General features: G+C 36.0%; 1 protein-coding gene and 1 pseudogene across 4 annotated transcripts in view; both read right to left on the bottom strand.

Annotated features, from left to right (window-relative positions):
• Positions 1-10,463, bottom strand: part of LOC110022122 (putative ABC1 protein At2g40090) — a 76,272-nt gene extending 65,809 nt beyond the window's left edge. For 2 of the 4 annotated variants that reach the window (XM_020720923.1, XM_020720922.1), the window contains exons 1-3: positions 10,255-10,463; positions 9,947-9,976; positions 2,781-2,935 (exon numbers count right to left, since the gene is read on the bottom strand). In XM_020720923.1, coding sequence (XP_020576582.1) covers positions 2,781-2,935; positions 9,947-9,976; positions 10,255-10,426 — 357 coding nt within the window. In that variant the 5' untranslated portion in view covers positions 10,427-10,463. The remainder of the gene's footprint in view (positions 1-2,780; positions 2,936-9,946; positions 9,977-10,254) is intronic. The other 2 variants (XM_020720924.1, XM_020720925.1) reach the window with 2 other exon arrangements.
• Positions 10,464-12,435: 1,972 nt separating this feature from the next.
• Positions 12,436-13,214, bottom strand: LOC110022115 (annotated as a pseudogene).
• Between the last annotated feature and the right edge of the window lie 3,405 nt (positions 13,215-16,619).

The following is a 16,619-nucleotide window of genomic DNA, read 5'->3' on the forward strand; positions in this document are numbered from 1 at the left end:
TATATATATATATATATATATAAAAGTATATATATCGATTGAAATTATTTTTTAATCTTCAACAAACCCTCCTACTAGGTTTTTGAGTTCCTTCCAAGGCCCGGTCAGAAAGGTGTGATAGATTTCACTTGTAAATCTTCTTTTAATTCACACAGATATAAAATTTGTCCTTTTTTCATTTTCAACTTGAACTACACCTAAACGAGTTGAATCCAAATCTATAGCTTTGCTCCATTGTGTTTCGGTCCTGCTATCTTCCAGAAGTATCATTTCACACACATTTCATTATTTGTTTGATCTCTATCATGATTTAGAACACATTTCATGCTTCTCGAATGCAACGCCATAATGAAAATAAAGTTAATCCCAAAATTTTCTCAGTCAAATCAAGATTAAAAATAACGAGTTTAAAAAAGATATTTGCAGTGCCACGGTGATAAATAAATATGATTCATAAGTGATCTTAATGGCAAGTTGGCCACATATTCCTAAAGTAGTTTAAAATTTTGAGTTTTGGTGGTTTCAGCTATGACTCATTTGGAACTAATCCAAAACTCATAATATTTTTAGGTTTATACAATTTAAAAAGTTTTAGCTGACATTAGAGTTTCAGCAAGTTTTGAGTGAAACTTGGAGGTTAAATTTCACACAAACGTCATATTTTAATGAAAATTCACTATATATCTTAAATATTTGTCAAAGTTCTATGATAGTCTATAAAAACGATCTCATTAAATTTTACATGGATTAAAATTTAAATCTCAATTAGATAATTCTTTGTTAATACTTAGAGTATAATTTTGAAAAAAAATTATAACAAAGAGTAACCAAAAGCCCAACCAAAATTGAATCTTAAGATGATCAAACTAAAAATTTATGTGGACATGGAAATCAACCCTGAGTTTCAAAACTTAATTCAAATAATAAGAGTTGATACTACAATAAACACAAGGAAAAGGATAAAACTGTGCAAAAATCCTTAATGCATCAAGTAATCAGGTAAGCTTTCCCAAAATCTTGAATTTCATATGTATTATAAGTTGAGCCAACATAAGAAATTTCACTTGTTTCATACTTCAAATATATTTTTTGAAATGTTTTATAATAAAAGAGTGAACAATTAAAAAAAAAAAAAAAAACTGAACCTTGAAATTGATTATTGAAAATAACAATTTCATGATGGGACTAGGACCCAAACTAAACATGACTTTTAAAACTTTGTTTCAAACAATAAGAGTTGAGGAATACAGTAAACACAAGGAAAAATATAAAACAATGCCTAAGATCTTAAATGTGTATTGTGATGAGGTAACCTTCCATATAATTAAAAAATATCTAATACTTTCTACAAATCAAGGCAGCAGTGATTAAATGCCACAAACAAGTAAGGTATAACTTGTGTCAATTTACTGTAAATCATATTTTTATAGGAAATGCTTGACAAATCTTGAAATATATGCAAAAAAGAAAACCCAAGATGTTACCAAAATGTACCCATTCAGAAGTAAAATCTGTTAGTTTACTTAATTTTGGTTAAAGTTATTTCTAAGTGATAAATGTTTCACAGCCCAAACTCTCACCCATCGAGACGTCATCCGCTTTGGCCTACTAGTTTCACGATTTTGTCTTATTGGTGCAACTTTCCAATACGTCACCCATCCCAAGGGTACTCTCATACAAGGAGCCTTAACTTTGAAGTTTCTAATAAAATTTCCATCGTTACACCAAAAGGTGTCCAGATAATTAAGCGTTCAACTTCATTCTACCTAAGGGGCTTCACCATCTCTCCCGCTCAAGTAACTGATGTCTTCGTTGATATTCTTAACCCAGAATCATTTACCAGGTAGATGGAATTCTAACCATAGCACCTTATAGATTCAAGAGGTGACTCCCACCATATAGTACTTTGTCTCATCTAGATTTGAAGATGTGGTTCTTAAAGCACAGCACTTTGTTCTATATGATGCTTAGTTTCGATCTTCAAGCTGGTGTAATGTCCTAATATCATTTATAATAGTTTGAGCTTCACCCATCAAAATGTTTTTCGCTTTAGCCTAATAGCCTCACGATTTTGTCACATTGATGTAATTTCGCAAAATATTATCCATCTTAAGAGTGCTCTCATATGAGCTTGCTTAACATTGAAGTTTCTAATGAAATTTCAGTCGTTATACTAAAAAATACCTTCATATTTATGTATTTAGCTGCATTCCGCTTAAGGGGCTTCACAAAAGAACATAGCAGAAAAATTATAAGTGGAGCTTCCCAAGATTATTTGAGTTATCTTAAATTTAGTGCTCAAGATAAAGCAAATATTTTTCCAATATAGAGCAACTAATACACAATTTATTTGGCAAACATAATTACAATAATATACATAAGTAATATCAGTTAAATTCACAACTTTAAACTTTAACTTGTGTTTGAGAATTCATACAATACCAAAATAATTAAATAAGCATAAGATAACAAATCAAATCGCATTAGATTACAATACAAAGGATTATTCGTTGCTAAACCTCTTTCTTTTCCTGTGATTATCGGCAATTTTAATTTTCATAAACTCGTAACAAAAAAATAACCGATTAGCAGAGCTAACAAGTATGTGCATGTGGACTCTCACTTCTAACAAGTATCAAAAGAACAAAATAAAAATGAATATCTAAAACTTAATAATACCATACTATCATCTTAGTAGTTAATTTAAGAGCACTATATTCATAGAAAAAAGGAATATTGCTTCAAAAAATAATATTTAACTAAGTAGACCTCAATCATACCAATTGACCAATATGTTGACCGAGCTTAATGTAAATTCCTCCATTGCGAAAGCACAATTCTTGCAGCCTAAGTGCGCATCTATTATGCACTTCATGCTTGGCTTTAGACCACTCAAGACTTCCCTCCTTAAGCCCCCGCAAAGAATATCCATAGTCTGAATAAGAAAAGTAAAAAAGGAAAATTGATTTTTTAAGAGGAAAAAAGGTTAGTCAAGTAAAATAAATTATTATTTAAGTATTAAAAGAATTGTTAAATCAATAAACTTCAACAAATAATAGGTGAAACAAAGAAAACCAAGACAAGATGATTTAATGCATCTTGTCAATCAATAAAACCAACTTAAAAGCCTTGCTATAAGATTTAAGGCTACAATCCAAGGGAAAAACCAAAGAATAGGCCCAATACAAGAGCACACTGATAAGTCCATAAATTAAAATAATTTGAATGTAATTTGTATTTAAAAATTTTTTACATTTTATTTTTGTTTCGGTGTTTGTATGGTCAACATTGGCAGTAAGAAATTAAAAATGAGTGATTGGAACTAATATTTTATTGATGGTCATCAACCCCACTTTTCTCTTTTTTTTTTTTCCTTCAAAAGTTTTCAGCCTAGGGGATTAATAATGCCTAGGGGATTAATAATGCCTGTAAATATAAGCTAAAATGCTTTATAATTTCAATTATTGAGTAAAGTAATGCCCTTTTCTTAATCTTGGAGCTTGGTTTTGCCTTTCTTTTTGTGAGATAAGATGGTTATAATTGTTTTTATTTTTTTTATATGTTATTCTATTAAATTCCCACTCTTTAAACTATTCTCACATCTTTCTCTGCATCTTTATCATCTTCTACGACCAGCCTCAACCCAACCTAAACCTCACACCTACTCCAAAATCCTTGTTGAAGCTCTCGGCCAAGCTAGGTAAGATAAGAACTTAGTTTTTTCTCAACAGCTCGACACCCACATAAAGTGCGCCAAATCTAGTCATCTACTCCATATGACTAAATATCCTAAGCTAGTCATTCATTAGAGCTGTCAGCCATTTACCTCATCGAAAGCCCCTTCTCAAAGTAATATTCTAAACCAGCCCAAAATAGCCCAATTTGGTCTAGTCCTAGCATTTCTACTAGCATACCCCTTTGAGTTCCTCATCACTTTATCATAAACTCCACAACACATCCTCAACATTAAAATAAAGATTCAAAGTCTCTTCCACTCAATCTCACTAAAAGGTTACAGGTCACCTGTGGCTATTCCAAGACAACCAACATACATATAAACAAGGTAAAATTAATCATGTTAAATAAATAAAATTTTGTATGAGTTCAATGCATGGATAATAAATCAAAATTATTACTACAAGCATCTTGAAATAAAATAGATAGATTGGAGCCTAATCTTAGCCCAAAATTTTCATTAAATAGAATACAAACATATAGAAAAAGATCCTCCTAGACAAACATTTTTTGTGACTGCTAAATATTATAAATTTAACATTTGCATTAAAAAAGACGCCCATAACATAATACCAAATGCTTTTTCCAACAATGTTTACATCTACGAAGCAGAAGTCATCGGCAACACCTTATTCTTCCAAACATTTGAATCATGCAAGAGGTACACATTCTTGAGCAGGGACATCACAGAGGGCATTAAATGATATAAAGTGCAAGATGTTGCTTTTAAAAAGTCTTTCTCTTGTAGTATCAAATTTAGAAATTCTTAAGAAAATAATTATTATTATTTTTTAATTTCTATGCTTTTAAACATTATTTTGGTTGATTTTCATTTCTGATTTTGAATACTCCTAGAAGCCACACAGGCGCTCGTAGCAAATAAATGGCCAAGTGTCATTTCTATTGACATAAAATAAACATAGCAGACCTAAAGCCACTGATTGCGCCAGAATGTACCGGCTTGGTGGTTGGGAGCTACTCCCCCATCACACTATCACTATCAGCTAGCTTGGTTGTGATTATCGCTCACCAGCCCATCTCCAAAAAAAAAAAAAAAAAAACCAAAAATTTTCCCACACTATTCCAAGAATTCCTACAGGAGAAAATGAGCGGACAAAAAACATGAAATGGGCAATAAGGCATGTAAGTTTTAGAGATTGAATTGAGAGGAGATTGAATTCTTTCATATATTTTCTGAATGAATAAAAAACCAGATTACAACATATATTTATATACATGATGACCAACCTAAATCGTGGAACATATTCCACAATTATGGTAATTTCAAAAGCGGAAAATATCTAATAAGTTACGTCTCAATCAGGAAAATATCTAATAAAATCTGACATAATAATAGAAAATAATTGAGTGAATAACTCCTAATAAATACAGAATAGTTGTCTCCTAAAATTACGATGATTCTACACTCCCTCTTAAGTTAGGTTGTACAAATTGCACATGTTCAACTTGTTACATAATTCTTCAAAGTTGATTCTTGGCAAAGACTTAGTGAGGATGTCTGCCGTTTGATGTCGGGAAGGAATATATGCAAGTTCGACGACTCCTCTCTCAATGTTTTCTGAGATGAAGTGTCGATCGATCTCAATGTGTTTCGTTTTGTCATTGTGTACTGGATTCTTTGCAATGCTAATAGCTATCCGGTCGTCGCATTGTAGTTTGACAATTTTTTCGGTTAGCATTCTGAGTTCGCTGAGTATTCTTTGAATCCATATTCCTTCGCAGATCCCGAGTGCAAGAGCTCTGAATTCAACTTCAACGCTACTTCTTGATACCACAGACTGTTTTTTGCTTCTCCAAGTGACTAGGTTTCACCAGACATAAGTGCGATAGTCGGAAGTCTATCGTCGGTCTGAAACATCCCCTGCACAGTTTGCATCTGAATACACTTCTATTCTTCGATTCTTATTCCTTTGAAACAGTAGCCCTTTGTCTGGAGTCATCTTGAGGTATCTCACGATTCTGTAGACTGCATTCATGTGTTTTTTCGTAGGACTGTTCATGAATTGTCAAGCAACACTAACAGAAAAACCAATGTCGGGTCGTGTGTGTGAGAGATAGATGAGTCACCCCACGAGTCGTTGATATCTCCTCCTATCCACAGGTGCGCTATTTTTCTCAGTGTCGATCCTTCTTTCGGGATCCAATGGAATACATAGGAATATCGACGGGTTTGCAACCGAGCATACATGTTTCTTTCAACATGTCCAATGTATATTTCTATTATGACACAAATATTCCTCATTTTGATCGAGCTAGTTCCATATCGAGAAAGAACTTTGGGTTTCCGAAGCCTTTGATTTTGAATTCCCGAGTGAGAAGCTTTGTCAGATTTATGAGTTCTTCTTTGTGATTTCCAGTGAGAATGATATCGTCGACGTATACGATTAGAATTACAATCTTCTTTTCGGGAGAGGTTTTCACGAGGAGAGTGTAATTTGTCTGAAACAGAGTATACCCGTGTTTTGTCACAGATTTTGCAAATCTATCGAACCATGCTAGGGAATATTGTTTGAGGCCGTACAATGATTTTTAGAGTTTGCAGACTTTGTTGTTTGGAAAGTATGCTTCTAGTGCGGGAGGTGCTTTCATGTAAACTTCTTCTTCCAAGTCATTTAGGAAAGCATTTTTCACGTCAAGTTAATTTAGCTGTCAATCTTCATTTGCCGCAAGTGAGAAGAATTTTGATGGTGTTAAGTTTGGCCACAGGGGCAAAGGTTTCTTGGTAATAAATACCGTAGGACTGTGAAAAACTTTTTGCTACGAGGCGTGTTTTTAATCTCTCAATTGTACCAACTGTCTTGTGTTTGACTTTGAAGATCCATTTGTAGTTGATTGCTTTCTTTCCCTTTGACAGGTCTGAAACAGTCCATGTATCATTCTTTTGTAGGGCTCTTACATCCTCATTGACAACCGCTTTCCACCCCGGGTGTTTGAGAGCATCATCAATGGTGTTTGGGACTTGCGTGTTGTCGAATGCAGTGAAATAGGCTCGGTAAGTTAAAAATAGTCTTTCATAAGACACAAAGTTGGAGATCGGATGCATCGTGTGTTCGTACCTAAGTGGAGGTCCAAGTCATCAATTATAGGTATAGTAGATTCATGTTCAAGTGTGTTCGTACTTGAGTGGATTTCTATAGGAGTTGGATCTGGTTCTGACTCTTGGATTGGTCTTGGATGTGATGGGTGGTCTGTGTTTGTTGTGCGTGGGAGGTGGTGCAAGAATGGGTAACGAGTTGGACACTTGAGGACTAGACGGAGATTGATTGTTAGGTACTTGTTAGGTACATTTGTTAGGTACATTTTCACGTGAGTTTGATGAACTTACTGGATCTGAGTCGGAAGATAATGAGTTCGATTCAAGGGACGAGGATTTGGTGTGTGGTGATATGAAATCGTTGTCTCCCCAAGACTAATATTTCCTTAACGTCTCCCCGTGAAATTATAATTGGGGTAGTAAGATTGATTTTCAAAGAATGTGACATCTATAGTGTTGTAGGTTTTTCTTGTCTGAGGATAGTATCACTTATACCCTTTTTAAAGAGGCGCGTAGCTGAGGAAAATACATGTAATAGATTTATGGTCAAGTTTGTTGCGATTGTGTGAATGAATGTGAACAAAGGAGGAGCAACCAAATACTTTGATAGGTAGATTTTGGGTAATTGTCTTGGTGTGGGGTCTTGGTGTGGGGAGGGGAAACAATTTGAGAAGGAGTTCGACTGGACTTTGAAATTTGAGGGCCTGAGAAGGCATCATGTTGACGAGGTAGGCTGCAGTGGATACAACGTCACCCAAAAAAACCTTAGGCATGTTAGAGGAAAACATGTGACAGCAGGTCACTTCGAGAAGGTGGCGGTTCTTGCGTTCGGTGATCTCATTTTGTTGAGTGTCGACGCAAGAACTGAGATGGAGGATATATTTAGAGGAGAGATAAGAGCCGAAGACGGAAGCGGAGTACTCTTTTGCATTATCAGTCTTGAGTGTCTAGATGGAGATTTGGAATTGTATTTGGATCATTGAGTAAAATTGTTCAAATATGCGATCGACTGCAGATTTATCTTTCATAAGAAATAACCACGTTAGTCCAGTGTGATCATCAATAAATGAGACAAGCCACCGAGTTCCGGTAAGGGTTGTAACACGGGATGAGCCCCAAATATCGTTGTGAATGAGTGCAAAGGGTCGGGAAAAAGTGTAACCAACACGTGAAAATGACGTGCGAGTGTGTTTGGCCAGTTTACATAATTCACATTGAAAAGAACGAACATCTTTATTGATAAATAAATTTAGAAACAGTTTTGCAAGATACATAAAATTTGGATGACCGAGACGAAAATGTCATAACATAATCTCGGAATCTTTATTGACACTAGAATTGAAGACAAAATGATTGGTAGACAAATGTCCGTAGTGAGGTTGTGGTGGTGAAGCACCGTTGATGACGTAGAGACCCGATCACAACTCAACATTGTCAATCGTCGTCCCCGAGTCCGCATCTTGAAATTCACACGTGGTAGGGAAAAATTTAGCAATACACCTCAAATCACTAGTCAACTTTCGGATGGATATTAAATTGCAATTTAAAGTAGGAGCATGAAGCACAAATCAGAGTAGAATGTTTTGGGTGATGCACACGGAGCCGAAGCCGGTGACTTTGGAGACAGAGCCATTGGCAACGCGGATGGTGGAGTTGTCTCCGCACGACATATAGTCGTGAAGAAGGGAGGCATCGCCAGTCATGTGATGAGAAGTGTCGGAATCCATGATCCACTAACCGAAGGATCCTTGATTGGCTATGAAGGCATAGTAGAACGTACCTTGTTGCACAAGCAGACCGGTGATGGGGTCGGGAACAGCCAGATCAGATGGTTTGCCTATCAGTTTGTGCAGCAAATCGAGTTGCTCTTTGCTGAATGAACTAGGCGCTGGTGCAGGAAGGTCCACAACAGCGACGACACTGTTGGCACGAGGAACGTGTTCAGACCGAGGCTTCCAATTGGTTGGCTTTTCATGAAGCACCCAACACGTGTCTTTATAATGGTCTGGTTTGTGGCAATGGTCGCACCAAGGACAACCCTTGCGTGATATGTTGTCGTTGTGTCGAGGCAAAGGAACCCGAGCTGCAAGGGCGGAGGCGTCAATGGAGAGATTGGGCGAGGTGGAGATAAGCCCAATCATGACTTTCTGGCGGCTTTCTTCGAGGCGAACCTCGGAGAAAGTCTCGCAAATGTTCGGTAGTTGTTTGAAGCCTAATACACGAGAGCAGACATGATCGAGGGAGTTGTTGAGACTGAGAAGGAATTTGAATATCTTTTTTTGTTCGATGATCTGACGGTATAAGTTGGAGTCCGGAGTGCATGACCAGACATGGGCTTCATACATGTCAACCTGCTGCCAGTAACGTGAGAGGACATTAAAATATTGAGTCACGGATTGCTCATCTTGGCGAAGATCGTGGAGGATTGACTCGATCTCGAAGAGCTTGGATGTGTTATCCAAGTGAGAGTATGTCTCTCGAGCAACATCCCAAATACTCTTGGCCTTATCGTAGAGAAGAAAATTTTCGCCGATGTCGTTGGTCCATGTGGTTTTCTGCATTCCATGTCCGGAATTTTGGGTCATTCTTGGTCAGAGCGACGGCAGCATCGGTGATATAGTCGTTCTTGCCTCTGCCGCAGATAAACATCATGACGGATTGAGACCACTGGAGGTAGTTCTGGCCGGTTCTGGCCGTTGACCGTTGAGTTTGTGACCAGTGATGAGAGAGGAAGTGTCATCGATTCCGGTTGGAACAGAGGCAGAAAAGGCGGAGGATACTTATTGGGAGGAAGAGGAAAAAGTCGTCATACCGAAAAAAATTGACATGTCTCTGATACTATGTGAGTTTTAGAGAATGAATTGAGAGAAGAGATTGAATTCTTTCATATATTTTCTGAATGAATAAAAAATCATATTACAACCTATATTTATATACATGATGACCAGTTTGAATCGTGGAACAAATTCCACAATTATGGTAATTTCTAAACAGGAAAATATCTAATAAAATTCTATCATAATCGGGGAAACATCTAATAAAATGTGATCTAATAATAGCAAATAATTGAATGAATAACTTCTAATAAATACAGAATAAATGCATCCTAAAATTACGATGATTTTACAAGGCAAAAATGGACTTTCAAAGTCTTACCACGTGTGATCCTTTGCATCAACCTAACATCTTCCGTGCCATCAAAGAGTTTAGAGCAGGAAAAATCCAAACAAAAAACAGGCATATATAGATGATTGAGAGAGAGAGAGAGAGAGAAAACAAAACCCAAGCTACAGGATCAAATTATCGAGAGAAAGTGCAATATGAGGTATAATCACCAAATCTTAGAAAATAAAGGGGCCGTGTGATAGAAAAAAGTTGGATAGAGAGCACAACCCAACCCAGAGGAACATGAATTGAGTAATAAGGAAGATAGGAGCATATGGTATAAGGTTTGGTGCACGGACCGAAGGCAATGGTGGCGGCTGTGACCGAATCGCGCAGGACGCGTATGGGAACGAGGGTGCATATCTTGAAGGCAGTGGAGAGTTCGTCGGAGGTGGAGATGGTTGCGCTCACGGCTGCCCCACTGAGAAGCGCTGCCCCAACAGCCACCTTCGCCCCGACTCGTCGCCACATTTCCTCCAACCAATGTGCGCGGTGCAAAGATGCAGAATGCTCCGGAAATAATAAAATTGTTTAATTTAATTTTAATAATTAATTATTAAATAATTAAATTACCGATATTTGTATTTCTTTTATCTCATAAAATTTGACAAATTGAATATACATGAGATTTACTTACCTAATATAAATTCTTTATGGTATATATAATATTTTATAGTTACTTATCCAAAATTTAGCGTGAATTACATCAAAGCATACTTATCAAAAGTTATATTGTATCTTAAATAAGTTAATATTAATTATAATTTAGATAACATGTAAAAATTTGAGTGCTATACAAGTAAAAATAAAAATTAATAGACTGGATATTTATTTAAGTATATACAATAGTTTGGAGCATGTTTGTGAATTCTTCGCATATCAAGATTTGATAAATTTTATGCTAATTAAATCTCATAAATAATTTACTAAAGCTAAATCTTAAGATTTCTGTGGGATTTAAGGTTATCATTTCAAATAAGTATCATAAATCATGTCATTTATATTTGGTAGATCTTGAGTCAAACCATAGAAAACTATTTCATATGCTATTGGTTAAACCTATTAAATAGTGCCAACTATTTGATAACCTATTTCAAAATTTAACTCTGTTAACTATTTGAAAGCTTTAAATAATTATAATTCATGGATAACTTCTAACATGTTACCAACGTATAACAAAGAGTAGTGCAAAATAGCACCGCCAATAGCTAGAGCATTAAAATATCTGGGAATAAGAGATGAAAATCACAATTCTTTGTTGGCTTGAAGATTTGAAGCAAATGATTAAATAAGTATATGCCTTTAATAATTTTTTTTGTTGAATTTCAGAATAATGTGGAATACTCAATTATTTTATTGATATGAACGATGGTATAAATAACCTTTACAAGAACCTTATAATAGGAAAAATAATAAAAAGAAAATGATATGAAAGGAAAGATATATCATATAATATCTCCAATAATTAATTCATATTAATTATTATGAGATATATAAAATAACATAAAATAGGAAACCAAATAATTCCTAATCTAAGGAAATAAATATAAAATAGGAAAGGAAATATCTTCTTATGTTAAGGAAATAATTTATTCCTCATAACTTCTTATAGGAATAAATTATTTTCTATTATAATTCTTAACACTCCCCCTTAAGTTTAAAATGTATGTTAATAATTCATAACTTGTTGAAGAGTGAAGAAAAATTGGTCGTTTGGATTATCAAATTCGCTAGATTCAGGCTTGACTGAATTTTCAGTTTGTTTGTCATATGTTTTGGCGTAGAGAGAGATTCAGACTTGGCTGAATTTGCTGGATTCAGGCTTGGCTGAATTTTGAGTTTTGTCTGTCATATGTTTCGATGTATAAGAGAGATTCAGACTTGGCTGAATTTGTTGGATTCAGGTTTGGCTGAATTTTGAGTTTTGTCTGTCATATGTTTCGATGTATAAGAGAGATTCAGACTTGGCTGAATTTGTTGGATTCAGGTTTGACTAAATTTTGAGTTTTGTAGGGAAATTCTGCTGACAGAGAAAGCAACAGAAGAAAGGGCGGCTGGAAACAAAGCTCCCTCTGACGCTTGGGCCAGGAAAGAAAAAAAATACTGCAGAAGAAATGACCGGCTGGAAACACAGCTCCCCCTGACGGTTTGACAGGGAAGAAAAATACTGCAGGAGGAAGGGCAGGCGATGAATTTTGTCGGCATTGTTCGATCCACGACAACGATATCTCCGGCGAGATGATGAGGAGGAGGGTGGCGGCATCGTTGGTGTTGCTCTGGATGGAGCCCCATCACTGGTGCCAGCATAGGAGAATATAACGCAGGAAGTTTTTTTTTTTTAATTTTTTTTGATGGTTTATGGTGATGTCTGACCAAACTCCAAAACATCTTTGCTATCATGGTTTCTTGGGAGCCATGTAGAAGTGAAGTAAGATCCCCCGACTTTCTGAAAGACATCGGAAAAGAAGAATCCTGAGAAACTAGGAACCCTTTTTGGCCTTGGCGGCAGTGGCGATAGCCTGTCCCCAGAGGTAACCTGTTCTCCTGACAACGATGAGACGGCCTTTTACCCAGGCGGAGCATCGCAACGAACGGTTGATGTGTGGCCAATATGCTGGTGGTTTCCTCCTCCATGGGAATGCACCACAGGGTTCATGGTGACTCCGCAAACCTTTGACCAGTAGTTACACTTCACCCTGTACTTGTGGTAAGCTTTGCCAACTTTGAGGAGAGGCTTCTCCGTTCTGCCACCACCGGTGACCTGACCAATCATGCCTCGACATCCGTTGGGAACTATCTTCTTAGCGTCAGATGGGAGCTTGATTCTAGAAGTCCCGTTATCAGGGTTATGACTGATAATGATAGTGTAGTCTCCTGAAGCCCTCACGAGCACATTGTGATCACCAACATGGTGCTCAACGTTGCATACAACGACACCCTCTGGGATTGAGCGGAGGGGTAAAACGTTTCCAACCATGAGAGACGCCTTGCCTTACGACCGCAATATATGAAATGGCCGGTGTACATGCCTTATGCGGTGACGAAGAGCTCCTTTTGGTGCTTGCAGCGGAACGGGTGGCGAAAGGTTACGCGAGTAAACGAAGCTCTACGGCCGGGATCGTGGTTGTTGTCGGTAACCACACCCTTGAAGTATCCATTGTGCTCGCTGAAGTCGAGGCTGTGGAAACAAGCGACGCTGGGTGTGGGATCTGAAAACCAATCCCGCTCCCTTTCTCTGTGCTCGGATAACTTTATACATTCTTAAAAATAAAAATATTTAATACTGCTGCAAAAAGATTTAATTCCTTAACAACGGTACCAAAATTTAATAACAGTTATATATTTAATAAATATGGACGTAATAAATATTCAATAATTGTAAAGTCACATTTATCAACGCAAGTATACGTATCGCTCAAGTAATATAGGGCTATAATGGAGTCCTAGATATCGATCCCACGGGGAGTAAGATTAGAACTACGAACTAAGATTTTAGAAAAACAATACTTTAATCACAACAACGAAGTTCAATTTGCTTATCTGTTACTAATAGGAAGTTGAAATAAATATATAATTTTAACTATTAAATAACTAAATATACTAAAGAAGGTACGAATGTGATATTCAATATATAAGAAAACATCCTTCTCCTTATCAAAAAATTATAGTGATGGATAAAGTGAATTAGTTCAAATTATATTGTGCCAAATAGGAGATACATATTCTTTACCTTTTGGTCCAGGCATAAAGAACATTGACTAATCCTACGCTTGTTTACTGAATCTGCAACTAGGCTGGGAGGATACCACTTCGGAGCTCCCACGTTCCCCTCACCTGAGGGCTAACATCTACACTTCAACACCCAAACTATAGGACCGAATTGAGGATTTTAGTCTGTCACTCTAAAATCTCCAATTCTATGCCCGATAATATTATTTCCCTATTTATTTGCACCCAACTTCAGAGGACTTCGACCTCCCTGAATCTTGGATGTAATCTTCATTTTAGTTGTAAAACTCAACATATTTTAACAAATCAATTGGCCGGATTGAAAGTAAATTAAGATCGAAGTGAAAAGATCATCATAATTTCTTAAACATTTTCATGACTTCACCAATTCAAATCACCATTTCACACAAATCTCAAGACAAGGAGAAAGACAGAGAAAACTACTCAGATCTTATGGGGAAAACACAACAAAACTCGGAATTCATATATAAAATCAAAGTCATACAAACTACAATAATAAATAAACTTATCTCTAATTTCTCCCCAGGAAAACTCCAAGAAGTTCCTCTGAAACTCTTCCATTCTTTACAGCACACAGAATTCCTCTTCGAAGCAGTAAAGAGGAAGAAATCTCTCACTTTCTTTCCACTCTTACAATCTCTCAAAGAATTCCTCACAATTTTTACACACTATTGGAACCTTTCTAACCTCCAGGAACTCTCTTCCCCTTCCAATACCTCTCAAATTTTGGCTAAAATCTACTTTTAAAGTTGCGGATGAGCTTTCCCATGTGTTGCCTAAGCATCCCTCCAAAATTTGGCCTTGTCCAAAGCCTGATTGGGCATAACCGTTGAGCTCGCTGTCGGCGGCCTCGAGGGCGCCGTCGGGGGACCTTTTTAATGAATTGTGCTTAGAACAAGTGCCCCTTTGAAAATTTGCCCAAATTTTGTCTCAAACCACCTTAATTTGAAAATGTCACGCTTGGTACATCATGCGCCAGCGCTCTGGATTTTGGCGCATCATGTACCAAACCCCAAAATTGGTTATTTTTTCTTTAAATTTTGCTCTTTTTGCCTTTTTTTGCTCCAAATGCCTAAAAATGGTATACCTGCGATAAAAGATAAAAAATACCTTTCTTTAAAGTGCAATATTACAAAACAAAGAATAGTCTATAAGTTAAATGAAAAATAACTCATTCACTATAATGCTTATTGTAGTTCAATTTGTAATGAAATCCTACCAACTCAAATTAAAAATAGTTTCATTTTAACGAAGTGATTAAATGAATTCAAATGGCTCAAAACTAATATATCCAACTTAGTATTCAAGTGTAATCAATGGAGAACTGAATGGCTTGCCATCACAAATAACAATTAATTAAGCAGCACGGAGAACACTTTACCTTAAGATTTCAATGCTCACTCCTAGGCCTGGAAAGGCAAAGTGGGTTTCTCACAATAGCTTCTGCCCTTTGGTCTCATTGATCCCATAAACTAAACACAATAAACTTCCTTTTTCCCCATCTAAGAAAAAATTTGAGTATTAACTACAACTGCTCCAACGAAAACTTCACATGATCACATCAATGAAGTTCCCTTAGCCTAACAGCTTCTCACATCCATTTGCACAATATTTTCCATCCTCATTCCTTTATTAGAATTATGTTCAACACTAATCTTTATTCGTGCAAGATTTCTATTTAAAACTATGTGCATCATTAAAAAAAAGAGTATCAAATCAGATAAAACAAAAATAAGAAAAAATAATGTTGCCACTATAAGAGTATAAAATTGGACCAACAAAAATGATTATAAACTTTGGAAGAATGAGTACAGAAAATATGTTTATTTCCAACAACAGCAACAACAAAAAATGCCTTAATCCCACTAAGTGGGCTCGGCTACATGAATCCTTTTTCTCCATTGCATACTATTTACTGCAATATTTTTATTTAATTCTAATAAATTGAGATCATTTTTTATCCGATATGCCCAAGTCTTCCGAGATCTATCTCTGTCTTTCTTAACATAAGTAGAATCTAAAAAAATTTGTTAAATTCCTTAGGTATTTTAATCATTTTGAAATTTTTGCAGGCCTTCTCAAAATTTCTACTTCACCTGATCTGCAATATTAGGAGCTTTCTACACATATAAATCATTAGAGAAATTTCTGGGTAATAAAATTTTGAAATAAGTATAAAACTAAAACATTAAACAAACACAACATTTCCTAACACAACCACAATACAAAACAAAACAATTGCAACTAAAAAGCAAAATAAAAATTACATTACATTACAAAATACTACTCAACATCTATTATACTAAACATGCAAATTTAACTACAACACTATAAAAATTAAAAATCATCCAAGTATAACATAGTAAAAATAAAAATCCAAATACACACAAACATCTATTTCTATTACAAAAGATCACAGAAATAAAAGTACAAATACAAGTACATCAATTACATTCAAATATCAAAATCCTAAGCTATATCTTCGTCGCCTTGATCAACAGGTGGATCGGGCTGATATTGAGTATATCAGGGGCACTCAGGAAAAGTAACATCAGGCTCACCTTTGTAGTGTCGGGCCTGAGCTTCGTAATAAGCTACCTCAAAATTTGAATGTCTATGAAGGTACTCACTATCGTAATCATGTCGACGTTCTAAACCTCTAATCAGTTTATTTATTAATTCTATGCTCTTCCGCTGCAAGGTCAACTCATTCATCAAGTCAGTCAGAGTAGGGGAGCTAAAGGTCATAACTAGTAGAGGGGAGATCTCTACTAGTAGAAGGTTCTTGACTTCTGCTCCTAGTTCTCCATTTTTTGTGGGATTCACATGTTTTTAAATTAGCTTTACTAATGGGTTTCATTATAGGGTGAACTCATTCTTCATCTCCAGCTTCTACTTCAGAAAGTTGGCAAAG

This window comes from Phalaenopsis equestris, unplaced genomic scaffold, assembly GCF_001263595.1.
Source record: "Phalaenopsis equestris unplaced genomic scaffold, ASM126359v1 Scaffold000167, whole genome shotgun sequence".
Taxonomy (NCBI): Eukaryota; Viridiplantae; Streptophyta; class Magnoliopsida; order Asparagales; family Orchidaceae; genus Phalaenopsis; species Phalaenopsis equestris.